A 23,885-nucleotide genomic window follows, 5' to 3' on the forward strand; every position below is an offset into this window, starting at 1 on the left:
CACAGCAGCAGTGGGTCCCACCCCCTACCCCCTCTCTTGCGAGTTGGCGAGCCAAATAGCATTTTGCTAAAATTTATATGAGGTCGTTTGAAGTTCTTTCATTAAGGTTTTAAATAAAAACGTCCAATCAGATAATCTTATACAATTAATGAGAACTCTGTGGAGCTTGAATAGTCTAATGATTTTAGTACTGACTCAAGCAGTCAAAATATTAAGAATGTTGCCTGATGGACTTATGGGAAGATATTTCTTATAAATGTCATAATAAAACAAATACTGAAAGAAGTACAAAGGATATGATGTTCTGTGAAGTAGAAAAGTAACATTGGTGCATAAAATTTCAACCAAATAGATCAATAATGAGCATTTACCAAAAAAGTTCATTTTTAGATTATCAGAGACAATGTATTAGTAGGGTTATTATTCCTAATAAATACTAACCTTATAATACTATTATTGCTTTAATGTTACTGTAGTCAAATTTGCAGTGTATTGCATACTGTTTCTTTCACTAGGTACATAGAAAAAATGTTAGGCCTTTTTGGCATAAGTCAGATGTATGTTAACAAAGCAACAAGCGACGCCGCTGGCCAAGGACGATGAAAACCGGCGCACATCCAGATCTCAGGCCCGCGAGGTCTTGCTTTCAGATCTGATTCAGATCTCTCGCATGTGGGTATGGTGGGCATTCCTCCCCCTGCACCCCGGGTGTTTGATGGTTGCTCTGAGAGGGGTGCTTCGGTGGATACAAGTCAGGTGGAGGAATTAGTTCGGCTCGTTGCCCCTCCTTTGGCGCCATCTAAGTTGTTTGTCTGTTGCCCTCTTAAGGGGCTTGACGGTTGCGTGGCGGGGGGCTCTGAGGGTAGGGGGCTCACCCCTGGGTATTTGGTTGTTCATTTACGCAAACATCATCTCAATTCGGAGTCTAAGGTCGAGGAATACAAGAGGCTTTTAAGCCGTGACATTACCGTTTTCAACGCATTTGAGGCCTCTCTGCGTGCGATGGGGCTATGGATGTGTGGTTCGTGCTTGAGGATCCATGCTCTTAGTAAACATTGTAAGCATGACAAGGGACTTTCTGTTTCACCACCTTCAGAGGGCGACGAGGGCAATACGGAGTGCGCCATTGTGGGTATCCCTAGACCGGGCGTCCCTCCTATCCTCGAGTCTGTGTCACATATCCCTTCCCTGGGTCCGCAACATTGTAAGCTTGACAGTAGTGCAGTTGAGAGGGTGTTTAATTGGGGTTTTCGTACGGTTAAAAGCATTCATCCTTCTTGTAGGTTGGCGTTCTCAGCTGCCCTCAAAGCCTCACTGTTTGGGGTGTCTTCTAACCCGCGATCTGTTGATGCTTGGGTTTGGCTTTTGATCTTGCCGTGTTGTACTTTGAGGGTTATTAAAACCCATGATCGCAAGAGTTCGAGGTCCGGTATCAGGAAGGCTCTTCAGCAACGACATATCTTGGAGGCATTGTCTACTTGGGGTGAGGTTGGAGGCCCCCATAAACTCCTTGACTCCATGGTCAGAGAGCTCCCCTCTCCCCCCTCTGCTCGTTTGCACGACCCCGATGCCCGCCCCATGGCTAACAATGTAAAGCAGTGTTTGAGGAAGATATCGGATGGGCACTTTTCGGCAGCCGTGAAGGTCCTCACGTCCTCGGGAGTTGCACCTGACACTCCGCAGACGCGTCAGTCCCTTGAGGACAAGCACCCTTCGGCGACTCCACCGGTGTTGCCAGCTTTGGGGTATGACCAAGAGCCACTCTTAGTGGACAGCAGGGAGGTTCTTCATTGCCTGCGGTCCTTCCCTAAGGGGACCTCTTGTGGTCGTGATGGCCTTCGAGCCCAACACTTATTAGATGCTCTTTGTGGTCCGGAGTCCACTATTGCTAACGACCTTCTCGCAGCTCTCACTCCAGTGGTTAATTTGTGGTTGCAAGGGCGCTGTCCGGCCTCCTTAGCGGAGTTTATTGCTAGTGCTCCCCTCACTCCGTTGTTAAAGGGTGATGAGGGTATTAGGGCGATTGTGGTAGGTGCCATTTGGAGGCGTCTCGTCTCTAAGGTGGCCATGATGAAGGTGGGAAAAGATATGGCGAGTTATTTGGGAGATTTTCAGTTTGGGGTGGGAGTCTCAGGAGGGGCAGAAGCAGTTTTGCATGCGGTTAATAGGTTCGTTGGTGCCCATCATGCGGATGACTCGCTCTCCATGCTTTTGGTCGACTTTCGCAATGCATTTAACTTGGTGGACAGGAGTAGTATGTTGCGAGAAGTGCGCCTCAAGTGTTCGGCGATCTCTCCTAAGGTGGAATTTCTCTATGTGCAGCCCGCTAGACTATACTTGGGGGGGAATTTCATTTGGTCTGCTCGGGGGGTCCAGCAAGGGGATCCGTTAGGGCCTCTGTTGTTCGCACTCACGCTTCACCCGTTGATTCTTCGAGTGCAGGAAGAGTGCAAGTTGGCTCTTCAGGCTTGGTACTTGGACGATGGGACCTTGATCGGGGATACTTTGGAGATTGCTAAGGCATATAAGATGATCGAGACTGAAGGCCCAAGGCTTGGGTTGGACCTCAATGTCACCAAAACTGAATTATTTTGGCCCTCCCCGGATCCTAGGAGTTTGATGGAGGGGTTGTTTCCCTTGGATATCAGTAGGCCTCGCGATGGAGTGAGGCTTTTAGGTGGAGCAGTTAGCATGGAGGAGGAGTTTGTTCGTGGGTTAGCAGCGAAGAGGGTGGCTAAAGCGACTCAGTTAATGGGAGCGTTGGGCCAACTTAGGGATCCTCAGTGCGAGCTTGTCCTTTTGAGGGCTTGTGCGGGTTTGTCCAAGTTGTATTTTGCCTTGAGGACTTGCCCGCCACAGCTCTTTGCTCAGGCGGCGACTCAGTTCGATATTGTGCTTCGGAGGTCTGTCGAGAGCATTGTCACATCCGAAGGCCCAGGCTTCGGGGATCTCCAATGGAGGCTAGCCTCTTTACCTATCAAGGCGGGCGGGTTAGGGGTCTACGCAGCGACCGATGCTATACATTTTTCTTTTGTAGCCTCACGGATTCATTCCATCGAGCTTCAAGACCACATTTTGAGAGGTTATGGTGATGTTTCTTTAGGTGTGCATTTTTCTTCCGCACGGGCTTCTCTTCAAGCCAAGCTACCTGAGGTTGACCTTCTTCAAATCACCACTAAAGGGTCTGTCCCCCCAAAACCAATGCATTACTTGGCAGACATCTTTTTTGGTGGCGTTTGTAGAGATCTATCGACGGAGTTTGACCTATCAGACAGGCAGGTTGCGATTGTTGGGTGTCTGCGGGCAAAGGATGCCCAGGATTTCTTGTTGGCCATGCCTATTGAGGGATTGGGGCAGCGTATGACTCCGGGGGAGTACCAGGCCATCCTCAGGTACAGGTTGTTGGTTCCTTTGTTCGTGGAGGGGACAATGTGCCCAGTTTGTCGTAGGACGCCGATGGATGCTTTTGGAGAGCATGCCATCCACTGTCAGAAGCAGCCGGGGTTCAAGTACAGGCACGACTTAGTCAGAGATGTCTTGTATGATATCCTCCGAAGAGCAGGGATCCCATCCAAGAAGGAAGCGCCGGTCAACTTCCTCACTCCTCCTGGAGAGGCTAGATCTACTTTAAGGCCGGCAGACATTCTTGTCTACAGTTGGAGCGGAGGGAAGCACGCTTGTGTTGATCTTACGGGGGTGTCTCCGTTGGTGGGGTTTGGTAATGGAGTGTTCACGGTTGGGCATGCAGCGGATAGGGCGGCAGAGGCAAAGGTGGGCAAACATGATCAAGCTTGCAAGGACAATCACCACAGTTTCATCCCGTTCGCGTTCGATACGTTTGGTTATCTTGCAGCTGATGCAACGGAGTTCCTTAGGAGGGTACAAAAATTTATGAATAGGAATGTGGCTACAGCAGGATCAGCTGACTACGTGTTTCGTCGTTGGGTTTTGCAATTCAGAAAGGATTAGCGGCGCAGCTTGTTGCCCGCTTGTCATCATCACATGTATAATATTTTCTTATATAAAAAATGTCAATTGTTAAGCATACATATCTCACAAACATTTAAGGGGCATAAAAGACTTGTACACACTGCATTAAGGGTGGTTCAGTTATTAGAATTTGTTCTTAGCAAATATTTTGTACCGATGCAGATTGTGCATTTTGATAAAAGACTATTAGAAAATGAAGAGCCCTCATAGCGTCTCCTCTCCTAAAAGACAACTAGAAAATGAAGAACCCTCATTGTGTCTCCTTTCCTGTTCGGTTTTGGACTAGTGGAATTGCCTATCTAATCTCTTTGATCGATCCTCTTCTTTGTGAACACATTTGTGTTTGCTGGCCATGATGCATTTAGGATATAATCGAGCGAGGAAAGTTGACTGGGCTCATCAAATTTGGAAGTGATATATGAAAATTTAATTTTTATAAACTCAGATATGCCATAAAAGATTATAGAATGATAGAATAATATATCTTTTTTTTAATTAAATAACTACTAAACAGTATCATATCTTCTTGGTTAGGGCCTTGGTCTTATTCACTAAACCTCTACTTTATTTATACTTGTAATTTGCTTTGTACGTAGTCACGAGCAAAGCTTGCACATAATACTTTGATTTGAGAATAGGTGCAAAAGCCCCTCTCCTGAACGAGTTCTGTTTCATGTTTCACAAAATTTTAAGGTATGGTTATATGTACTGGCAGTAGACCGTTGAACCTGTTCATCATTTTTTATGCATGAAAACTTCAAGACAATAACTTTCTGCTATAACCTCATTTCTGTCCTGTAAAAAACAACAGAGGAAATTAGCATAAGTTTTTTCAAGTAACATAATGACTGGGGTTGTGATTATTATTATGAGATAGCTTGCTCTTAATTTGTATAAATTATCTCCCAAAATTCTTCATGCTTTTATCACCCTACATATTTTTATGGCCCCTAATACAAAATGTTTACTTATTAGTGAAATGTATATATATAATACAATTGTTTTAATTTTTCTGTATTGCATTCCGACATGACCAAGAAAAGCAACACTCTTTGAATCGTAGCTTAATTGCTAATGAGTTTTTTATGTGTTTTATTGACTCGTTTTATTATTTGTAACCTTACGGGGGGCCGCTGTTGGGAATTTAATGCCTAAATCCCTAATGCAACAGAAACGCAGAATAGAAAAAGTACACAAAGATTTACGAGGTTCGGCAACTGCCTACGTCCTCGGGAGCCACACGGTAAATTTCTTATTAATCAAACAAGAAATTACAAATCAAGAGCAGATCCCAAACTAAGATCTCTCAAATGAACACTGTAGCTACAGTGTTAATAGTTAAAGAGAATATTCCCTTTCAAATCTCTCTCTCTCTCTAAATCCTTTCTTAATCTCCCCTCAAGATTCTGTTGAGAGCTGGAGATGAAAACCAAAATCGCTGCTGCGATTTCAAGGTTGGAGAAGAGGAACGCTGCTGCGTTATTGTGCCGCCGCCAGAGAAAGATTAATCAGGGGAGGAAGAAAAAAGCACGAACCCTAGGGCATCGGGGTTTGCTTTTATAGGAGGCTGGCGACAGCCTGTCGCCAGCCACGCGAAGACGCGGACGTCGGAGCGCCAAAACGCGGACGTCAGAGCTCAAACGCGAGGGTCGGTGTCCCAAACGCGAGGGTCGGATCCAAAAACGCCAAGGTCGCGTTGCCCACACACCGAGGTCGGGAATCGCCAAAATTCGAGCTCGCCTGCTCGAGCTTCACCTGGAGCTTTCGCCGTCGACTTCGCCTGAGTTGACGCCCACGCTCGCCTGTGTGGTTCTCAAGCTCGTCGGAGCTTCGCCGGAGCTCCTCGTCGGAATTGAGGTTTGATCTACACCCCATTCTAACAATCTCCCACTTGGAGATCAAACCGCCGTCAACAGGCTATCTCATCAAGGTCCTCTCCTGTGTGGCTCAGCCCTCATCATCTATGCATGGAGGCCAACTGAAGTTGCGCACAACTCCAGTTTCTGAACGGTCACCGTCTTTGTTAACATGTCTGCTGGATTCTTACTTCCTGGAATCTTTTTCAGTTTTAACACGTCATCTTCCAACAGGGATCTGATGAAGTGGTACCGAAGCGCAATATGCTTCGTTCTAGAATAAAATGCTGAATTCTTTGCCAAGTGTATTGCACTCTGACTATCACTGTGCAAAACATTCTTCTCCTGTTTGAATCTCAGCTCTGTCAACAAACCTTGAAGCCATATCATCTCTTCTGTACCTGTGACATCCAACTAACAGCTGTAGTTCCAACGGTGAATACATAGCCGGTGGTGCTTCTTCGGTGATCAACTTCGCCGCCGAAGTCTGCATCTACGTACCCTTGCACTTCTACCTCTCCCTTACCAAAGTGCAAACACTTCTGTGTGGTGCCTCGTAGATATCTCATAATCCACTTGACCGCTTCCCAATGAGCTTTTCCTGGATTCGACATAAACCGGCTGACCACTCCCACTGCATGGCCAATATCTGGTCTCGTACAGACCATTGCGTACATCAAACTTCCGATAGTTGAGGCGTAAGGAACCTGAGCCATACTCACTTTCGCTTCTTCTGACTGAGGAGACTGATCATTCGATAGACAAAAATGACTGGCCAATGGTGTGCTCACAGGCTTGGCGTCGCCCATGTTGAATATCTGCAAAACACGGTTGATGTACTCCGTCTGAGATAACTGCAAGAGACCTCTCTTCTTATCTCTCGTGATTTGCATTCCAAGGATCTTCTTCGCTGGACCCAAGTCCTTCATGTCAAACTCCTTTGACAGCTGCTGCTTCAAACTCTTGATATCCTCCATATCTGCTCCTGCAACCAACATATCATCAACATACAGCAGTAGGATGATATAACTGGATTGATATCTTTTGAAGTAGCAACAGTGGTCGACATTGCACTTCTAGAAACCTTCCTTATGCATAAAGCCGTCAAACTTTCTGTACCACTGTCTTGGAGCTTGTTTCAGGCCATACAAGCTCTTCTTGAGTCTGCACACCAGGTTCTTCTTCTTTTCTTCTGAGAAACCTTCTGGCTGGTGCATGTATATCTCCTCTTCTAGATCTCCGTGAAGAAACGCCGTCTTCACGTCTAACTGCTCGAGATGAAGATCTTCAATTGCTACAATACTCATCACGGTCCTGATAGTATTTAGCTTCACCACGGGAGCGAAAATATCGGTGTAGTCAATTCCTTCCTTCTGCTGGAAACCTTTGACAACTAGCCGGGCTTTATATCTTCTGGAATCATCTTGATCCTCTTTCACCCGGTACACCCATTTGTTTTGGAGTGTCTTCTTACCCGTGGGCAACTCAGCTAGTTCCCACGTCTGGTTTGATATGAGAGACTTCATCTCATTTTTCATGGCAAGCTCCCACTTGCTCGCATCTCCACACTGACAAGCTTCATCATAGCTTTTAGGCTCCCCACCATCTGTCAACAACAGATAGTTCATGTATCTCCTATTGGGTACAGGAGGACGAGAAGATCTTCTTAATATCGGAGCTGGTGCGTCGAGCTCCTACGCACCATCTTATCCAACAGGTTCTTCTGGCTGAGGACCTTCTGCATTGGGTTCTTCCGAGAGGTTACTCGGGACATCATCTGCATCTACAAATATTGACTCGCTCTCTGAGTCATCTGTCTTGTGCATGTCCTTGTACATCACCTTCTCGTTGAATATCACATCTCTGCTCCGGATCACCTTCTTGTTTTCGTTGTCCCAAATGCGGTAGCCGAACTCATCTTCACCATAGCCGATGAAAGTGCATTTCTTTGACTTGGGATCAAGCTTATTCCTGCCTTGATCACTAATATGCACGTAAGCTACACAACCGAAAACTTTAAGATGTGAGAGTTTTACCTCCTTTCCGTACCATACCTCCTCTGGTATTCTGTGCTCCAATGGAACCGATGGACCTCGGTTGATCAAGTAAGCTGCTGTGTTGACCGCTTCTGCCCAGAACTGCTTCGGTAGGCCTGACTGTACACGAATGCTTCTGGCTCTCTCTGTCAACGTTCGGTTCATCTGCTCAGCTACACCATTTTGCTGAGGCGTGCCGGGCACGGTTCTCTCCATTCTGATCCCGTGCTCATAGCAGAACTTCTTGAATCCGGTGTCTTCATACTCACCGCCATTGTCGGTCCTGAGCTTCTTTATTCTCAGACCGGTCTCATTCTCGACCATAGCTTTCCATCTCCTGAAAGCCTCAAATACTTCTGACTTATGCTTCAGAAAGTAGACCCACACTTTCCGAGAGTAATCATCGATAAAAGTCACGAAGTAGTGTATTCCACCAATGGACGCGGTGGTTGTTGGTCCCCACACATCTGAGTGAACGAGCTCTAGCTTCTCTTTCCTGGGGGTTCTGCCACTTGTCTGAAAGCTGACTCTCTTCTGCTTTCCAAGTATACATTCTTCACACATATCCATCTCCACTGACTTCAGTCTTGGGAGTTTTCCCCTCATGTGCATGATTTCCATCCCCTTTTCACTTATATGACCGAGTCTCTGGTGCCATAACTTTGAAGTCTCATTGCCCGCTGCAACTGAGATCAAACAACGTGCACCTGCTGCCATATACAGGGTACCAGTCTTCTTGCCTCGGGCAATCGTCATTGTGCCCTTTGAGATCTTCCAATCATCTCCATGGAAGGTCGTAGTGTATCCTTCGCCAGCAAATTGGCCTACAGATATTAAGTTCTTTCTCAGGTCGGGAATATGCCTGACATCCTTCAGCTCCTATACTGACCCGTTCAACTTAATTTTCACCACGCCTTTGCCCATAATAGCACATGGTTGATCATCACCAAGATATATGTATCTAAGATTTTTGGGAACATACTTCTCGAAGAATTCTTTTTGAGAGGTAGCATGGAACGACGCTCCTGAATCTAACACCCAAGATTCCTCCTTGCTCTCCAAAGAGCATATCAATGCGTCGTCTCCTCCTGAAGTGGAAGTGACATTCACCTCTGCCTTCGCCTCCTTCTCTTTCTGTGCACTCTTGCACTGATTCTTGTAATGCCCGGTCTTTCCACAATTCCAACACTCAATAGCCTTCGAGCTGTTGCTTGGATTCCTTGACTTGGATCTCCTGTCCTTTGATCTACCCCTGAAGTTTGATTTGCCTCGTCCGTTTCCTCTGATTGAATTTCTACCTCTTGACTCTGTATGCAATACTGAAGAGGTTGTACCTTCACCCGTCTCTTTCCGTCGGATCTCCTTACTGAGAACCAAATCACGAACGTCGTCGAACTTCAACTTTTTCTTTCCCGACGAGCTACTCACTGTCGTGACTGTAGCGTTCTAACTCTCTGGTAGGGAAGACAAAAGTATCAACGCCCGAACTTCCTCATCAAACTCAATCTCAACTAAACTCAATTGGGTTGTAACCGTATTAAGTTCATTGAGGTGTTGTGCTACTGACGCGCCTTCCGCCATTTTCAGATTGAATAACCGTCGCATCAAATGAACTTTGTTCGCGGCTGATGGTTTCTCATACATGTTTGAGAGTGCTGCCATAAGACCTGCCGTGGTCTTCTCCTTCGCTATGTTGAACGCAACATTGCGATTCAACATCAATCTGATAACTCCGAGGGCTTGTCTATCTAGAAGGTTCCACTCATCTGCCTTCATAGAATCCGGCTTCTTCCCCGATAGTGGTTGATACAGATTTTTCTGATACAGATAATCCTCTATCTGTATTTTCCAGAATCCAAAATATGTTCCATTAAATTTCTTAAGTCTCATTTTTCCTTCATCTGCGGTCATGACTCCCACTTGAATCTGACTTCCTCTAGATCGTTTCACGCTCTGATACCAGTTGTTGGGAATTTAACGCCTAAATCCCTAATGCAACAGAAACGCAGAATAGAAAAAGTACACCAAGATTTACGAGGTTCGGCAGCTGCCTACGTCCTCGGGAGCCACACAGTAAATTTCTTATTAATCAAATAAGAAATTATAAATCAAGAGCAGATCCCAAACTGAGATCTCTCAAATGAACACTGTAGCTACAGTGTTAATAGTTAAAGAGAATAATCCCTTTCAAATCTCTCTCTCTCTCTCTCTAAATCCTTTCTTAATCTCCCCTCAAGATTCTGTTGAGAGCTGGAGATGAAAACCAAAATCGCAGCAGCGATTTTAAGGTTGGAGAAGAGGAACGCTGCTGCGTTTATGTGCCGCCGCCAGAGAAAAAAAAATTAGGGGAGGAAGAAAAAAGCACGAACCTTAGGGCATCGGGGTTTGCTTTTATAGGCGAACATGACAGGCTGGCGACAGCCTGACGCGAGGGTCGGAGCGCCTGGACGCGATCGTCGGAGCTTGGACGCGAGGGTCGGTGTCCCAAACGCGAGGGTCGGATCCAAAAACGCCAAGGTCGCGTTGCCCACACGCCGAGGTTGGGAATCGCCAAAATTCGAGCTCGCCTGCTCGAGCTTCACCTGGAGCTTTCGCCGTCGACTTCGCCTGAGTCGACGCCCACGCTCGCCTGCGTGGTTCTCAAGCTCGTTGGAGCTTCGCCGGAGCTCCTCGTCGGAATTGAGGTTTGATCTACACCTCATTCTAACAGCCGCAAACATAAGCTTGAGATTGTTGGATTTAATCTAATAAATCTATTTGTGGGTACATATGATTAATCAATGTGTATTGCTATCTTTCAGGATAACCCACTAAAGTGATCAATTAAGTTGGGTTAATTTGGTATTTAAATAAGTCATGGGGTTATATGTGCAGATACCAGGTTGTAATTAAAGGGTTATGAGGTATCTTCAGAAAACAAAAGATTACATGCTCACATACAGAAAATCAGAGAAATTAGAGGTCATTGGGTATTCGGACTCTGATTTTGCTGGATGCCAAGATAGCAGGAAGTCTACATCAGGCTACATTTATATGTTAGCAGGAGGAGCTATATCATGGAAAAGTGTCAAACAAACACTAGTAGCTTCCTCCACTATGGCAGCAGAATTTGTAGCTTGCTATGAGGCATCCAATCAGGGAATATGGCTGCGAAATTTTGTCACGGGACTGCGCATTTTGGAAAATGTTGAAAGACCACTAAGGTTATATTGTGACAATAAATCTGCAGTAATGTATTCCAATAACAACAGGAGCTCAACTAAGTCAAAACATATTGACATTAAGTTCCTGGTTGTGAAAGAAAGGGTACAGAGTGGACAGATATCCATAGAGCACATTGGGACAAACTCCATGTTAGCTGATCCTCTTACTAAGGGATTGCCACCTAAGGTCTTTCATGAGCATACTGCTCATATGGGTGTGGTATTATTTGAGGATATTATGTTTTAGTGGGAGTTTGTATTTGTGGTGCTTTATGTTTGTTTGTATTGTCTGATCAGAATAAAGTTTTCAGTTAAGACACTCTGTTACATTATGTTTGGTTTTGACCTCACTAAGGAGGACCAGTTGAAAATAGACATGTACTGATCACATTGCATGTAATTTTCATGCTGCACATCCATGATTGATCTATGTCATTTGATTGTATTGATATATGTGACCATTGATGGGTCGAGTCACGATAAATGTGACGAAGGCCGCTTTGATCCTATATTGATATAGTCAATGGACGAGATTGTTCGGAAATACCTTTTCAGTGATAGCAATTTTGAGCTCATAAGGTTATACACAGTTTAAGGAATCATATGGTGCCCAAGTGGGAGATTGTTGGATTTAATCTAATAAATCTATTTGTGGGCACATATGATTAATCAATGTGTATTGCTATCTTTCAGGATAACCCACTAAAGTGATCAATTAAGTTGGGTTAATTTGGTATTTAAATAAGTCATGGGGTTATATGTGCAGATACCAGGTTGTAATTGTAATTTATTGAGGGGCTAAATTACAAAAGTACAACATCTATAAATAAGGGGTTATGGTCCCTAATCTAGGGTTACATTCTCTAATTCTCTTCACCCCCATCTAAGAGAGAAATTCGGATTTTAGAGGAACCCTAAGGTTAGAAGATCATCAAAAACCCAAATCAAGATTTCATCCATGGATTCAGGTATAAGCTTCCGCTCTTTTGATTATTGTTAATCTCTTTGAATTAATCATGGCTATATGGTTTTAGATCTCAAGTTTTGATGTAGATCTATCAGAGATTGCCTTTCGAATCTAGATTTGAACTGTCAAGACAAAGGTTAGTTCTGTTTCCCCCGCTTCTGTTACTTCAACTGCTCTACTCTTGTTATCACTAGCATACTGATTAAACTGTTGGCATAGGTGTATATAATTATATTCTAAATCTATGCAATAAACTGAGAACAATAATTAAACTTGCTCGGTTATTATGACATTTGAAAGCTGAACGCATGCTGAATCACATAGTTCTCGACGATATATATCAGTTTGTTACATGAAATTCTCTTCTTTCTGTCTTGGCAGGAATCAAGCTACCCAAGGCTAGGAAAAATGGAAGACGGAAACAAGACTTGTTAAAATTTCGGGATTAAATTTTTAGTTCAATAGAGAGATGCTACTCTGCCTTTTGTGGATTTCTTTCTTCAGAATATGGCGTTTGCACTTTTAGGTGCCTCAAATGTTTACTGAACATTACTTTCTCTAATAGTTTTTTTTTTCTTTTGAAAAAAAATCTAATTAGTTGATGTTCATACTTTTTTTGAGTGCAAGGGATGACCACAAATATGACGTATCAGCATTAGAGATTTTCTTTCTGTAGTAAAATTAGAAGTGTTTTTCTTGTGTACGGTCAATTTATTTGCGTATAGTTTTTTCACTGTTCCCTTTTGTTCTGGTTTGACTAGTACCAGATTTCAAAGTAGCCGTCGATATCACATGAATGCTTAAAACTTTGGAAAATGATAGGTGCACACCCCCAACCACACCTCTCTCTCATTGCTACAGTGCACCGGACCTCACATGGGATTTTAAATTTTTAAAATCCCATACGAGGCCCGGTGCACTGTAACAAATGAGAGAGGGGGTGTGGTTAGATGTGTGGTTGAGGGTGTGCCCCTAGTGCCACCCTAAAACTTTAGTAAAGCAGAGACATAAGCCCAGCTATCTAGATATGTAATCATTCAACATTTGTGACGGGGAGAAGTTATTTCCTATCATTCAGGACCCGTTTGGATGAGGTATTTTGCCCCGAAAATTAGGAGTTTGGCAGCTTTTCCCCAAAACCTCCTCTTAAATAAGCGATTTTGGGGGAAATCTGTCAAAAAGCTGTCATTTTGACAGCTTTCCTTCTAATTTTCAGGGCAAAATACCCCATCCAAACGGGCCCTCACAAAAACTTCTCCCAACTTTAGTCTAAGTAATCCCCATCCAAACGGGCCCTCATAAAAACTTCTCCCAACTTTAGTCTAAGTAATCTAGTTCCGAAACCTATCCATATTTCACAATATCTTATACTGAAAATTAGGAACATTATGCTAGTTGGAACTTGGGAGTCTAATTTCCTTCGTGCGTCTTTTGCTACCTAGTTTTTCTTACACACAACCCAAAAAAAAAAATCAGCAGCAAGCAAGAGGAAAAAACTATGTAGCAAAAGGAGTATGAGTATCTGAAACTCTTTTTATTATGTTGTGCCTGAACTCTGAAGACCATGCGTTGTAATCAAATTATTCACCTTCCTCTTATGTGTTTCATTATTATGACAATATCATACGTTTGTGGCAAAATTAACTAATTCTATGGATGATTGATGCAGGGGAAATATTGAGGTCTTTATGGTGATTTCGGATTCTAACCCTTGCTATGAAGACGCACATATGAGGCTTGCTGCAGTACTCTTAATGTTGTTATTGAGTCCAACTGAGTGTTATGTTTGTTTCCTGGTCTTTTCTTTCTTCTGTCATGATCCTGTTCATGCCTGAACATTTGAAAGATGGGAAATAAGTAGACTATGGTTGTGCTACTATTTTGTTTATAGACGAACTTACTACTCTTCTAGTTTATCAAGTAATTAAGTAGATTGTCCTTACTAATCGTGATTGTGTTGCTGATAGTTATGATGGCATTTATATCAAGTTATTGATCTTATACAGATCCTTACATACCTTGTGTTTTCTATCTTGATTCATTTAAATATTCTCGCAATTTTGTTGTTATTGATCTTTTGGGTTTTGGTTTTGAAATCTGAGGTTAATTTTGCAAATGTGTGAGGTCTGTACTTTTATCCAGGCTTGTAAATGGTTGAATCATGAACTTGTCTGTCTTTGTTTGTTTATCAAAAGCCCCAACAAGTTTGCAAAAAGCCCCCAAAAAGTTTGTAAAAAGTCCACAATAGTTTACAAAAAGCCCCCTAAAAGTTTATAAAAAACACCCCAAAAGTATTATATACATATACATAATATAGTTAAATGGGCAAATGGGCGACCCGTTTATTAAATGGACGGTCAAAAACCCACCCATTTAAATAATGTTAAATGAGCCATAAATGAGTAAATGGGCAAAACATGCCCGCCCATTTATGATCCGTCCATTTAATACCCAAACCAACCTATTTAACATCCCTATCCAAACATTAGAAGGTACTATCAAGCGCCTGCGTTACAGTCCCTCTACGCATCGGTGTAAATTGTATTATTAGGGTTGTTTCTATATTAGTCCCTCACACCTTTCTTATTTTGAAATCGGTCCCGCAAACCACTGAAACTGCTATCAGGTCCTCAAATCACGTTGCAAGTTTGATAATCTCGAGTCTCACACATACTTTATTTAGCAAGGTGTAATTAATCGAATTGAAAGAATTAATCTAAAATAGTAAATCTCAAACTCCCTCGTAACAGAGAGAGATTGTTGACCGTTAGTGCCGAGGGTCTCTCCTCCTCTCTCCCTTCTTCCCCAATTCTCAACACGCGTGAAGGGGAGAGAGGAGGGAGGGGGCAAAAAAAAAAAAAAAAAAAAAAAAATAATCTAAAATAGTAAATCTCAAACTCCCTCGTAACAGAGAGAGATTGTTGACCGTTAGTGCCGAGGGTCTCTCCTCCTCTCTCCCTTCTTCCCCAATTCTCAACACGCGTGAAGGGGAGAGAGGAGGGGGGGGGCAAAAAAAAAAAAAAAAAAAAAAAATTCAGAGGTGGATGCTCTTTCTCATAGCATTAGCCAGTTTTTCTGCTCGCATTTTCCTTTGACAGGCATCAAGAGTTGCTTTGATCCGTTACCCATAACTTCGTCCCCGGACTAAAAGTTAAGGGGACGTAGAAAGATGAATAATACTACTACGATCTCCCATAATAATACCTCGGTCCCCCAAAAATCTACTCGATCATCAACCTCTTCGTCCAAAAATGATACTTCTCCTCCCTCAGAGAGTCCATCTCCTCCTCCACCTCCACCGCCCTCGCCATCGCCGCCGCCCCCAGACCCCCCCAAAACTTCCCCGTCGCCGTCGCCTCCGTCGCCTCCATCAAATTCTGACAAGGGAAATAGCTCTCTTGTCCCACCATCTCCCGTGCAGTCGAATTCATCACAGGCGTCTTCGTCTCCTTCGCCATTGTCTCCTCCGGATAAAAGTAACACAGGGAGAGGGGATTCAAGTTCGCCTTCGGATACTAATGATGGTCATGAGACGGAGGTGGGAGGACAATCTGAGTCAATTTTGGTTATTGCGGGGATTGTTGGGGGGATTGCTACCCTTGTTATTATTATGATTGTTGTCGCGTGTGTTTGGAAGAAGAAGAAGGGGAAGCCTCACGGTCGTGATCGGATGCAGTATTATGCAGATTCGTCGGAGCAGACGGGTATTTTTTTTTCCTTAGTTCTAATGTTTATATTGAAAATGAATTTGGACTTAATAATGATTTAGTTGAATGGATCAGTTTTGTGTTTGATTGAAAATTTAAAAGTTATGGTAGAAATGAATGCCATACGATAAATATACTTTTTGTCAATAGTTTGCCCTACGAGATTCTGAAACATTTATGAAATAACGAACGATTTGGATAAACTACACGAATGATCTAGTGTTTATTTTCATAGATAGCTGCAAACTTCTTAATTGCATCTTATTTCTGTTTACTCTTTTGAAGTGAATTAGCTTTTCACAACAAAAAAAAACTGTTTTTAAAGGGGAAAAAATGGTGAAAATCACTTGTACAAAATGTTTTTGAAGATGTGTCTACATTCTCTTCGCGGTCAAATATAAAGAATCACAACAAATTATAATGAATTCATAATTTATACATATTTATAAGGATTAACTGCCGATGGATCCCCCTGTACTGTTGGCCAATTGATTTCAATTGCTGCTGATAGACCTTGGCTTGAATTTTTGACTCCTTCACTATTAGAGAAAGAGAAATTTGTTTTTTATTACATAAACCTTCTGAACGTAAAATTGTCAAAAAGTTCATTGAGAGTAGAGGGTCTATCTGAAATTGGGCAACAGTAAAGCGGTCTATCCGCAATTAATCTTAAAAAATAACTAGCATAGCAGAGCTAAGAAGTTTTTGATTTAGTTGAATTTGGCTCTACAAAGAAGGCTAGACTTAACTATTATTCTCTCAATTGCAACTTATAACATGTACATATCTCAGGCATACATGTTTCGAATTTAGGCAAGGATTCATATTATGTTGGTGGAGTACAAGGCCAAAAATGTGGTACCCATGATAACAACTCTCAACTACCTCAAGCTGGGGCATGGAAACCACCACCACTCCTAGCAATACCAAGCAATGAATCAGGTTCAGCATTCTCAGGTCCTCACGACCCTGCACTCCCTCCTCCTTCCCCAAATCTCGCTCTAGGATTCAACCAGAGCACTTTCACTTACGAAGAACTCGCAACCGCCACCAATGGGTTCACTCAGGCCAATTTATTAGGCCAAGGTGGTTTTGGATATGTTCACAAAGGAGTTTTACCTAATGGTAAAGAGATTGCGGTTAAGTCTCTTAAGTCAGGGAGTGGACAAGGGGAGAGAGAGTTTCAGGCTGAGGTGGATATTATTAGTAGAGTTCATCATCGACATTTGGTTTCTCTTGTTGGGTATTGTATTTCTGGGGCTAAGAGGTTGTTGGTGTATGATTTTGTGCCAAACAAAACTCTTGAGTATCATTTACATGGTGCGTATCATTTGCAGAGGTTGATACAATGAAAACAGATTGAAGAATAGTTCAAATATTGTAGTGTATTATGTACAGGAAAGGGGATTCCAACAATGACCTGGCCTACAAGACTCAAGATTGCATTAGGGGCAGCCAAAGGCCTGGCTTACTTGCACGAAGACTGTAAGCAGGCAATTCTTTATTTGTAATTAAAAAAAATTGCTCGTCATCTATAGCTTTGATTAATATGTTTTTATGATTTTTTTTTTGATTGAAGGTCACCCTCGTATTATCCATCGGGATATCAAGTCTCCCAACATCCTCATAGATTTAAAGTTTGAAGCCATGGTAAGTTTACATGCTTATATTTGAAGCTTTACTAACAGATTATACTATTTGATTGAATTTGTTCTAGAGAAATATTTGATTTATGATGTTTGTTCAAGAAAAATGAGTAATTATTATGTGATAGAAGTAAGAAAAAAGATCTGGTAGGCCAATTAATGTTAAGAAACTGAAAAGCGTTTGCATACTCAAAGTTCTGAAGATATTTTATTTTCTATTCAGTTGAGAGTGTGAGAGGTATTCGCAATGTTTATTAGAAATACCGGCATAAGGACAGTTGGATTTCTTGTATATACGAAGTACTAATATGTCTAGCCCATTTGAGCTTGATTTTTTTGCAATTATTCATGTTATACATTTTTTTAACATAAACAAAAGGGTATCGATTTAATTTCCATGTCAAATTTACAATCTCTATTGCAATATGTTCTGTTTTACTTTTTCACGAGCTAATTAGATCATTGTGAACAAATTCAACGCTGAGTTTAGTGAACACATTTTTTTCTTAAAAAAGATTAGCGTAAATACATGTTTATGTTCATTTTTAAGCTGCATTATCTCCTTTACATATTCATTTTCTTATGTACTCTAGAACCGAATCAGGTTGCAGACTTTGGACTGGCAAAGCTATCTTCAGACAACAACACTCATGTTTCAACTCGTGTAATGGGAACTTTTGGGTGAGCAACACATTCCATGACAATTAGCTTAACATTCACATGTGACCAAAATTTGATCAAGAACAACCTTTTAAAAAACATAAATTAAATTCTCTGATGCTTACAGGTATCTAGCTCCAGAATATGCTTCTAGTGGAAAACTAACACAGAAATCTGATGTTTTCTCATATGGGGTGATGCTTCTGGAGCTAATAACTGGTCAGCGACCATCCGATGCTTCACAGTCATTCATGGAAGATAGTCTAGTGGACTGGGTTAGCTTTTTTCTACAATTATGTTTCATTTTCTTAACAAATTAAACAAAGTTTTTTTTTCCTTTTTTTAAAATTAGGCAAGGCCAGTTCTATCACATGCATTATCTGATGGAAACTATGATGAATTGGTGGATCCAAATCTAGAGGGAAACTACGAACCAATGGAGATGGCTCGAATGGTGGCCTGTGCTGCTGCAGCTGTTCGCCATTCTGCAAAGAAGCGTCCTAAAATGAGCCAGGTATATGTTAAACTAACCATCTTTTTATTTATTCTCAATGCGCATAACTAGTTAGCTTCTAAAATATATGGTTTAATGAACTGGAATGTAGATTGTTCGAGCACTTGATGGTGATTTATCACTCGAAGAGCTGAACGAGGGAGTTAGGCCGGGGCAAAGCATGGTATTTAGTTCAGGTTCTGACTATGATTCAGATCTTTATATGCAAAACCCAAGGAGAAATATGAGAAAGCCCTCAATACCTAATACTGAGTTTAATGGAGAATGCAATGAACAAATTGGTGACTTTCGACATCGTGGTGCTGGTAGCTCAAGCGGAGAAGTGATAGGAAAAGTTGGAGTTTAGGAATTCATCTGTAAAGTTTGTAACATAGAGGGTTTTTTCATCCTTTTTTCTTCTTTTATACATGTTAATTATTACCAAAATATAGAAATATTAATACAGAGTCAAAAATTGGCTGACATTCTTTGTAAATATTGTATCTTATGTATAGTCCTGCACTGGAAATCAAACTAGTGGAAACATTCGGTATTCAGTAAAATGGAAGAACAATGCGTATACATAAAGATATTCTTCCCCGACTTTTCAGTAAAAGTCGAGCACTCATCTGAAATTTGAATGTTCACGTACTCATTGTTAGTCTAAGTGTGTAGACCCAAAGCTGAATCAAAAAGACGAAAAAAACAGTCTAGTCGCTGGCCGGTCGACCGACGGAGGAGGTCCGGTTGACCGCAATGCCTGTAGGAAACTGAAAAGAAATCGACACTCTGGTCAGTCGACCGACATGAGGAGTCCGGTCGATCGAAACGTGCACGCCAGACCCTGCAGAATTTGTCATTCTAGCCGGTCGACCGAAGCACATGAAGCACGTGGCCCGGTCGACCGGAGTCGGGATTTTCAGAATCCTGATTTTTTTGGGAATCTGTTTTGGGTTGGGATCCTATATATACCTAAACGTTTTTAGGGTTATTAAAACACGTGAAAAAGAGGGTTTTGAGAGGATTTCTTTCAGAGAGATCTCAGAGAGATTAAAACCTATTTGTGGGCATTGTAATCTTCTTCAATTAATCAAAGAATTATGTGGTGTGGCTCCCGAGGACGTAGGCACGTTGCCGAACCTCGTTAAATCTGGTGTGATCTTTCTTATTTACTTTCTTGTAAGATCTTTTATTTGCGTGATTTTCCTACTTTCCTACTCTCAAACACAAGGTCCGGAAGGGCACAGATTCGATTTGATTGTTTCGAGTCCCCAACAACTAATATCAGAGCTTTGTTCAGAAGGTTTGTGTGAGAGTCGTGGCAGGGGAAAGCAAATCTAAGATCGAGAAGTTTGATGCCTCGGACTTCGCCTACTGGAAGTTGTAGATGGAGGACTATTTGTACCAGAAGGATTTGTATCGTTCGTTGATGGGCAAAGCTAAAGGAAAGAAGAAAGAGGAATCAGACGAGAAGTGGGAGATACTAGACAGGAAGGATCTAGGGCAAATCCGGTTGTTGCTCGTTAAAACAGTCGCACACAATATATTGAAGGAGAAGACGACGGTGAGGCTTATGGAAGCTCTCGTAAAGATGTACGAGCAACCGTCAGCTGCAAATAAGGTGCATCTCGTCAAAATACTCTTCAACCTCAAGATGACAGAAGGACACTCCTTCATGATGCACCTCAGCGAGTTCAACATGATTGTTGATCAACTTATCTCTGTGGACATCACATTTGATGATGAAGTATAGGCCCTATTGATTCTATCATAGTTACCGGATAGTTGGCCAGGTTGTGTGACCGCAATTAGCAATTTGACGGGGAAGGAAAAGTTGAAGCTGAGCGAGGTTATTAGCATGATTTTATCCGAGAAGGTTAGAAGAAAATCGTCTGAATCAGAAGATTTAGGATCAACCCTAAATCTCGAGCAGAGAGACAGAAGCTAGAAGAAGGGTAACCACAACATGAATCGGTCGAAATCAACCAAGAAGAGGTCAAACTCAAAAGTTATACCTATTAAAGGAAAGTGTTGGAACTGCGACAAGGAGCACCATATGTCTTTAGCCTGTAAAGTACAGAAGAAGGATGCAAATGAGCAGGAGTCTCATCTCGTGCAAGATGCCTTAATCCTTGCTATGGATAACGATTCTGATTCATGGGTTATTGATTTAGGAGCCTCGTTCCACGTCACTGCTAATAGGAAATTTTTTCATAACTATGTAGCAGGGGACTTTGGGAAAGTATACTTGGGGGATAATGAACCCTATAGTGTTGTTGGAAGAGATGATATGCAAATACTGTTGAAGGGCTCTAAGTAGAATCTGAAGAATGTTAGACACGTACTTAAGCTAAAGAAGAATCTTATTTTCGTTGGCCAGTTTGGAGTGGAATGCTATGTTTTAATATTCATCTGGGGATTCGTGGAAATCTCCAACGCGAGTGACACCTCTCTACCTAAGGTAATAAAATAGGAGCTCTCTACCTCACCTCACACGCGAGTAACACCTTCGTAATTGCAGCTGGCAAGGAGAGTGCAGATTTGTGGCATAATAGGTTGGGACACATGAGTGAGAAGAGAATAAAAATTCTACACTCACAGGGAAAGCTAACCGGTATCGATTCTATAAAAAGTTAGTGTTTGCGAGGACTGCATCTACGGAAAACAGAAGAGAGTTAGTTTTCAGAAGGGTGGAAGACCACCTGAATCTCAGAAGCTAGAGCTTGTTTATACAGACATATGTGGTCCAACTAGTGTGTCTTCTCTTGACGGTTCGACGTATTATGTCACATTTATCGATGATCACTCGAAAAAAAGTATAGGTATACTTCATAAAGCATAAGTTAGAGGTGTTCGGGATCTTCAAGAAGTGGAAGACCATTGTGAAGAATGAGACAGATCTAAAGATGAAGTTTTTGAGATCAGACATTGGTGAAGAATACAACCTGGAGGAGTTCAAGAGGTTTTGTACTCTAAACATGATTCGTTTGGAGAGGACTACTTTTGGGATGTCGCAGCAGAACGGCGTTGCAGAAAGGATGGATAGGATATTAACGGAGCGTGTCACGAACATGCGATTATATGTAGGTCTGCCTAAGACATTTTGGGCGGATACGGTGCATACGATAGTTTACTTGATTAATCATGAACCATCGGTTCCATTGAATTTTGGGATTCCAGAAAAGGTTTGGAGTGGCAAGAAGATCAATCTTTCACACTTGCAAGTATTTGGTTGCGTGACATATATTCATATTAGTGACCATGTAAGAGACAAGCTAGAAGCTACGTCACATAAGTCTACATTCATTGGATACGACATTAATAAGTTCGGTATCGTCTGATGAGAAGAACAAGAAGATCATCAGGAGCAGAGATGTGATATTCAATGAGGAGGTGATGTATAAGGACATGGATAATGCCAAGGATAGTCAAAACAGTATGAGCAACACAAAGGATACAGATGGATCCGAGTACATGGATTTGGAGGAACTTCCAGATGGGGAAGATAGTGCTAGTTCTGACTGAAGAACAGAGAACTCCAGGTGCAGAAGCTGCTACCCAGGACGTGGAGCTTAGGAGGTCATCCAGGATACCCAAACCGAATCCCAGATATCTCTCAACACTTGATTACTTGCTTTTGATATAACAGAGAACCGGAGTGCTATGAGGAGACTATGCAAGTTAGTGAATCTCAGCAGTGGGAGCATGCGATGCAAAAAGAGATGAATTCTCTCCACTCGAATGAGATATGAGAGTTAGCCTAGCTACCTGCATAGAAAAAACCTTGCATAACAAATAGGTCAATCGGGTCAAATAGGAGAGTGATGGAAGCAAGATGTATAAGACCAGATTAATCGTAAAATGGTTCCAACAGCGGGAAGAAGTGGATTATACGGAGATATTTTCCCCTGTTATTAAGCTTACAACCATCAGAGCAGTGTTGAGCTTAGTAGCTGCAGAAAATCTCTACCTTGAGCAGTTAGATATGAAGACGGTCTTTCTTCATGGTGACTTGGATGAAAAAAATCTACATAAAACAACATGTTGGTTTCATTAAAGGAGGAAAGGAAGAGATGGTGTGTAAACTCAAGAAGAGCTTGTACGGTTTGAAACAGGTTTCGAGACAATGGTATAAGAAGTTCGACAACTTCATGCAGAGCAATGACTATGGAAGATACAATTCAAATCATTATTGCTACTTCAAGAGGTTCGAGTCTAGCTATATCGTGTTATTATTGTATGATGATGACATGTTAGTAGCAGGATCGTGTTTAGAGGAGATAAACAACTTGAGAAGAAGTTGGCGAAGGAGTTTGCTATGAAGGATTTGAGTGCAACGAAGTAAATTCTTGGGATGCGAATCAGTAAAGATGAAGCTGAAGGGGCGTTGAAGTTGAATCAAGCTGAATACATCGAGAAGGTATTTTAGAGGTTCAACATACAGAATGCTAAGGTTGTTAGCACACCCTTTGGAAGTCAGTTCAAGTTATCTGAGGAGCAATCAGTCAAGATAGATGTAGAGATTGATTATATGAGCAGAGTGTCATATTCATCAGCCATTAGTAGTCTTATATATGCGATGGTTTGTACGAGACCGGATATTACTTATGCAGTGGGAGTTATGAGCAGGTTTGTAAGCAATCCAGAGAAGCAACATTGGGAGGCCGTGAAGTGGATATTGCGTTACTTGAGAGGAACTACAGACAAGCCATTATGTTTCAGGAGGAAGGATTTGGTACTGTGGGGATATGTGGATGCAGATTTCGCAAGTGATCATGATACGAGACGAAGTACCACAGTGTATGTTTATACTTTGGCGTCGGTAGCAGTGAGTTGAGTCTCATGTCTGTAGAAGATTGTAACATTATCCACAACTGAGGCAGAGTATGTCGCAGTGACTGAAGTCAACAATGAGATGATTTGGTTGACCGGGTGCCTAGAAGAGTTGGATCTAAAATAGGAGAACAAAGTTCTTTATTGTGATAGCCAGAGCGCTATACACCTTGCTAAGAATCCAGTATATTATGTCATAATGAAGCACATCAACGTACGATACTATTTCACACGCTCGCTGATTGAGGATGGGAAGTTACAACTAAAGAAGATTTTGGGGAGTCAAAATCCTGTGGATATGTTGACGAAAGCAGTGACCAATGAGAAACTGGAGTTGTGCGCAACTTCAGTTGGCCTTCACACGTAGGAGATGAAGGCGGAGCCACACTAGGAGGATCGACGGGATCACCGGATTGATGATGATTGAAGAATGGATTTTTCTGGGTAGGAGAAGATGCATGCGAAGAAGGCAGGAGCTCGGGTGAGCTCGTTGA

General features: G+C 42.2%; 1 protein-coding gene across 2 annotated transcripts; it reads left to right on the top strand.

The window, feature by feature from the left end:
- On the top strand, positions 15,033-19,041 carry LOC109833115 (proline-rich receptor-like protein kinase PERK4). 2 transcript variants are annotated; one of them, XM_020400666.1, is made up of 8 exons: positions 15,033-15,756; positions 16,552-17,079; positions 17,158-17,244; positions 17,339-17,409; positions 18,010-18,086; positions 18,193-18,340; positions 18,418-18,579; positions 18,671-19,041. In XM_020400666.1, exons 1-8 carry the CDS (start codon positions 15,222-15,224, stop codon positions 18,923-18,925), a joined length of 1,863 nt encoding a protein of 620 aa, XP_020256255.1. In that variant the 5' UTR covers positions 15,033-15,221; the 3' UTR covers positions 18,926-19,041. The 2 variants fall into 2 exon arrangements, with proteins under 2 accessions (XP_020256255.1, XP_020256256.1); XM_020400667.1 differs by having other exon boundaries at positions 16,573-17,079.

Source organism: Asparagus officinalis, chromosome 3 (genome assembly GCF_001876935.1).
Source record: "Asparagus officinalis chromosome 3, Aspof.V1, whole genome shotgun sequence".
Taxonomy (NCBI): domain Eukaryota; kingdom Viridiplantae; phylum Streptophyta; class Magnoliopsida; order Asparagales; family Asparagaceae; genus Asparagus; species Asparagus officinalis.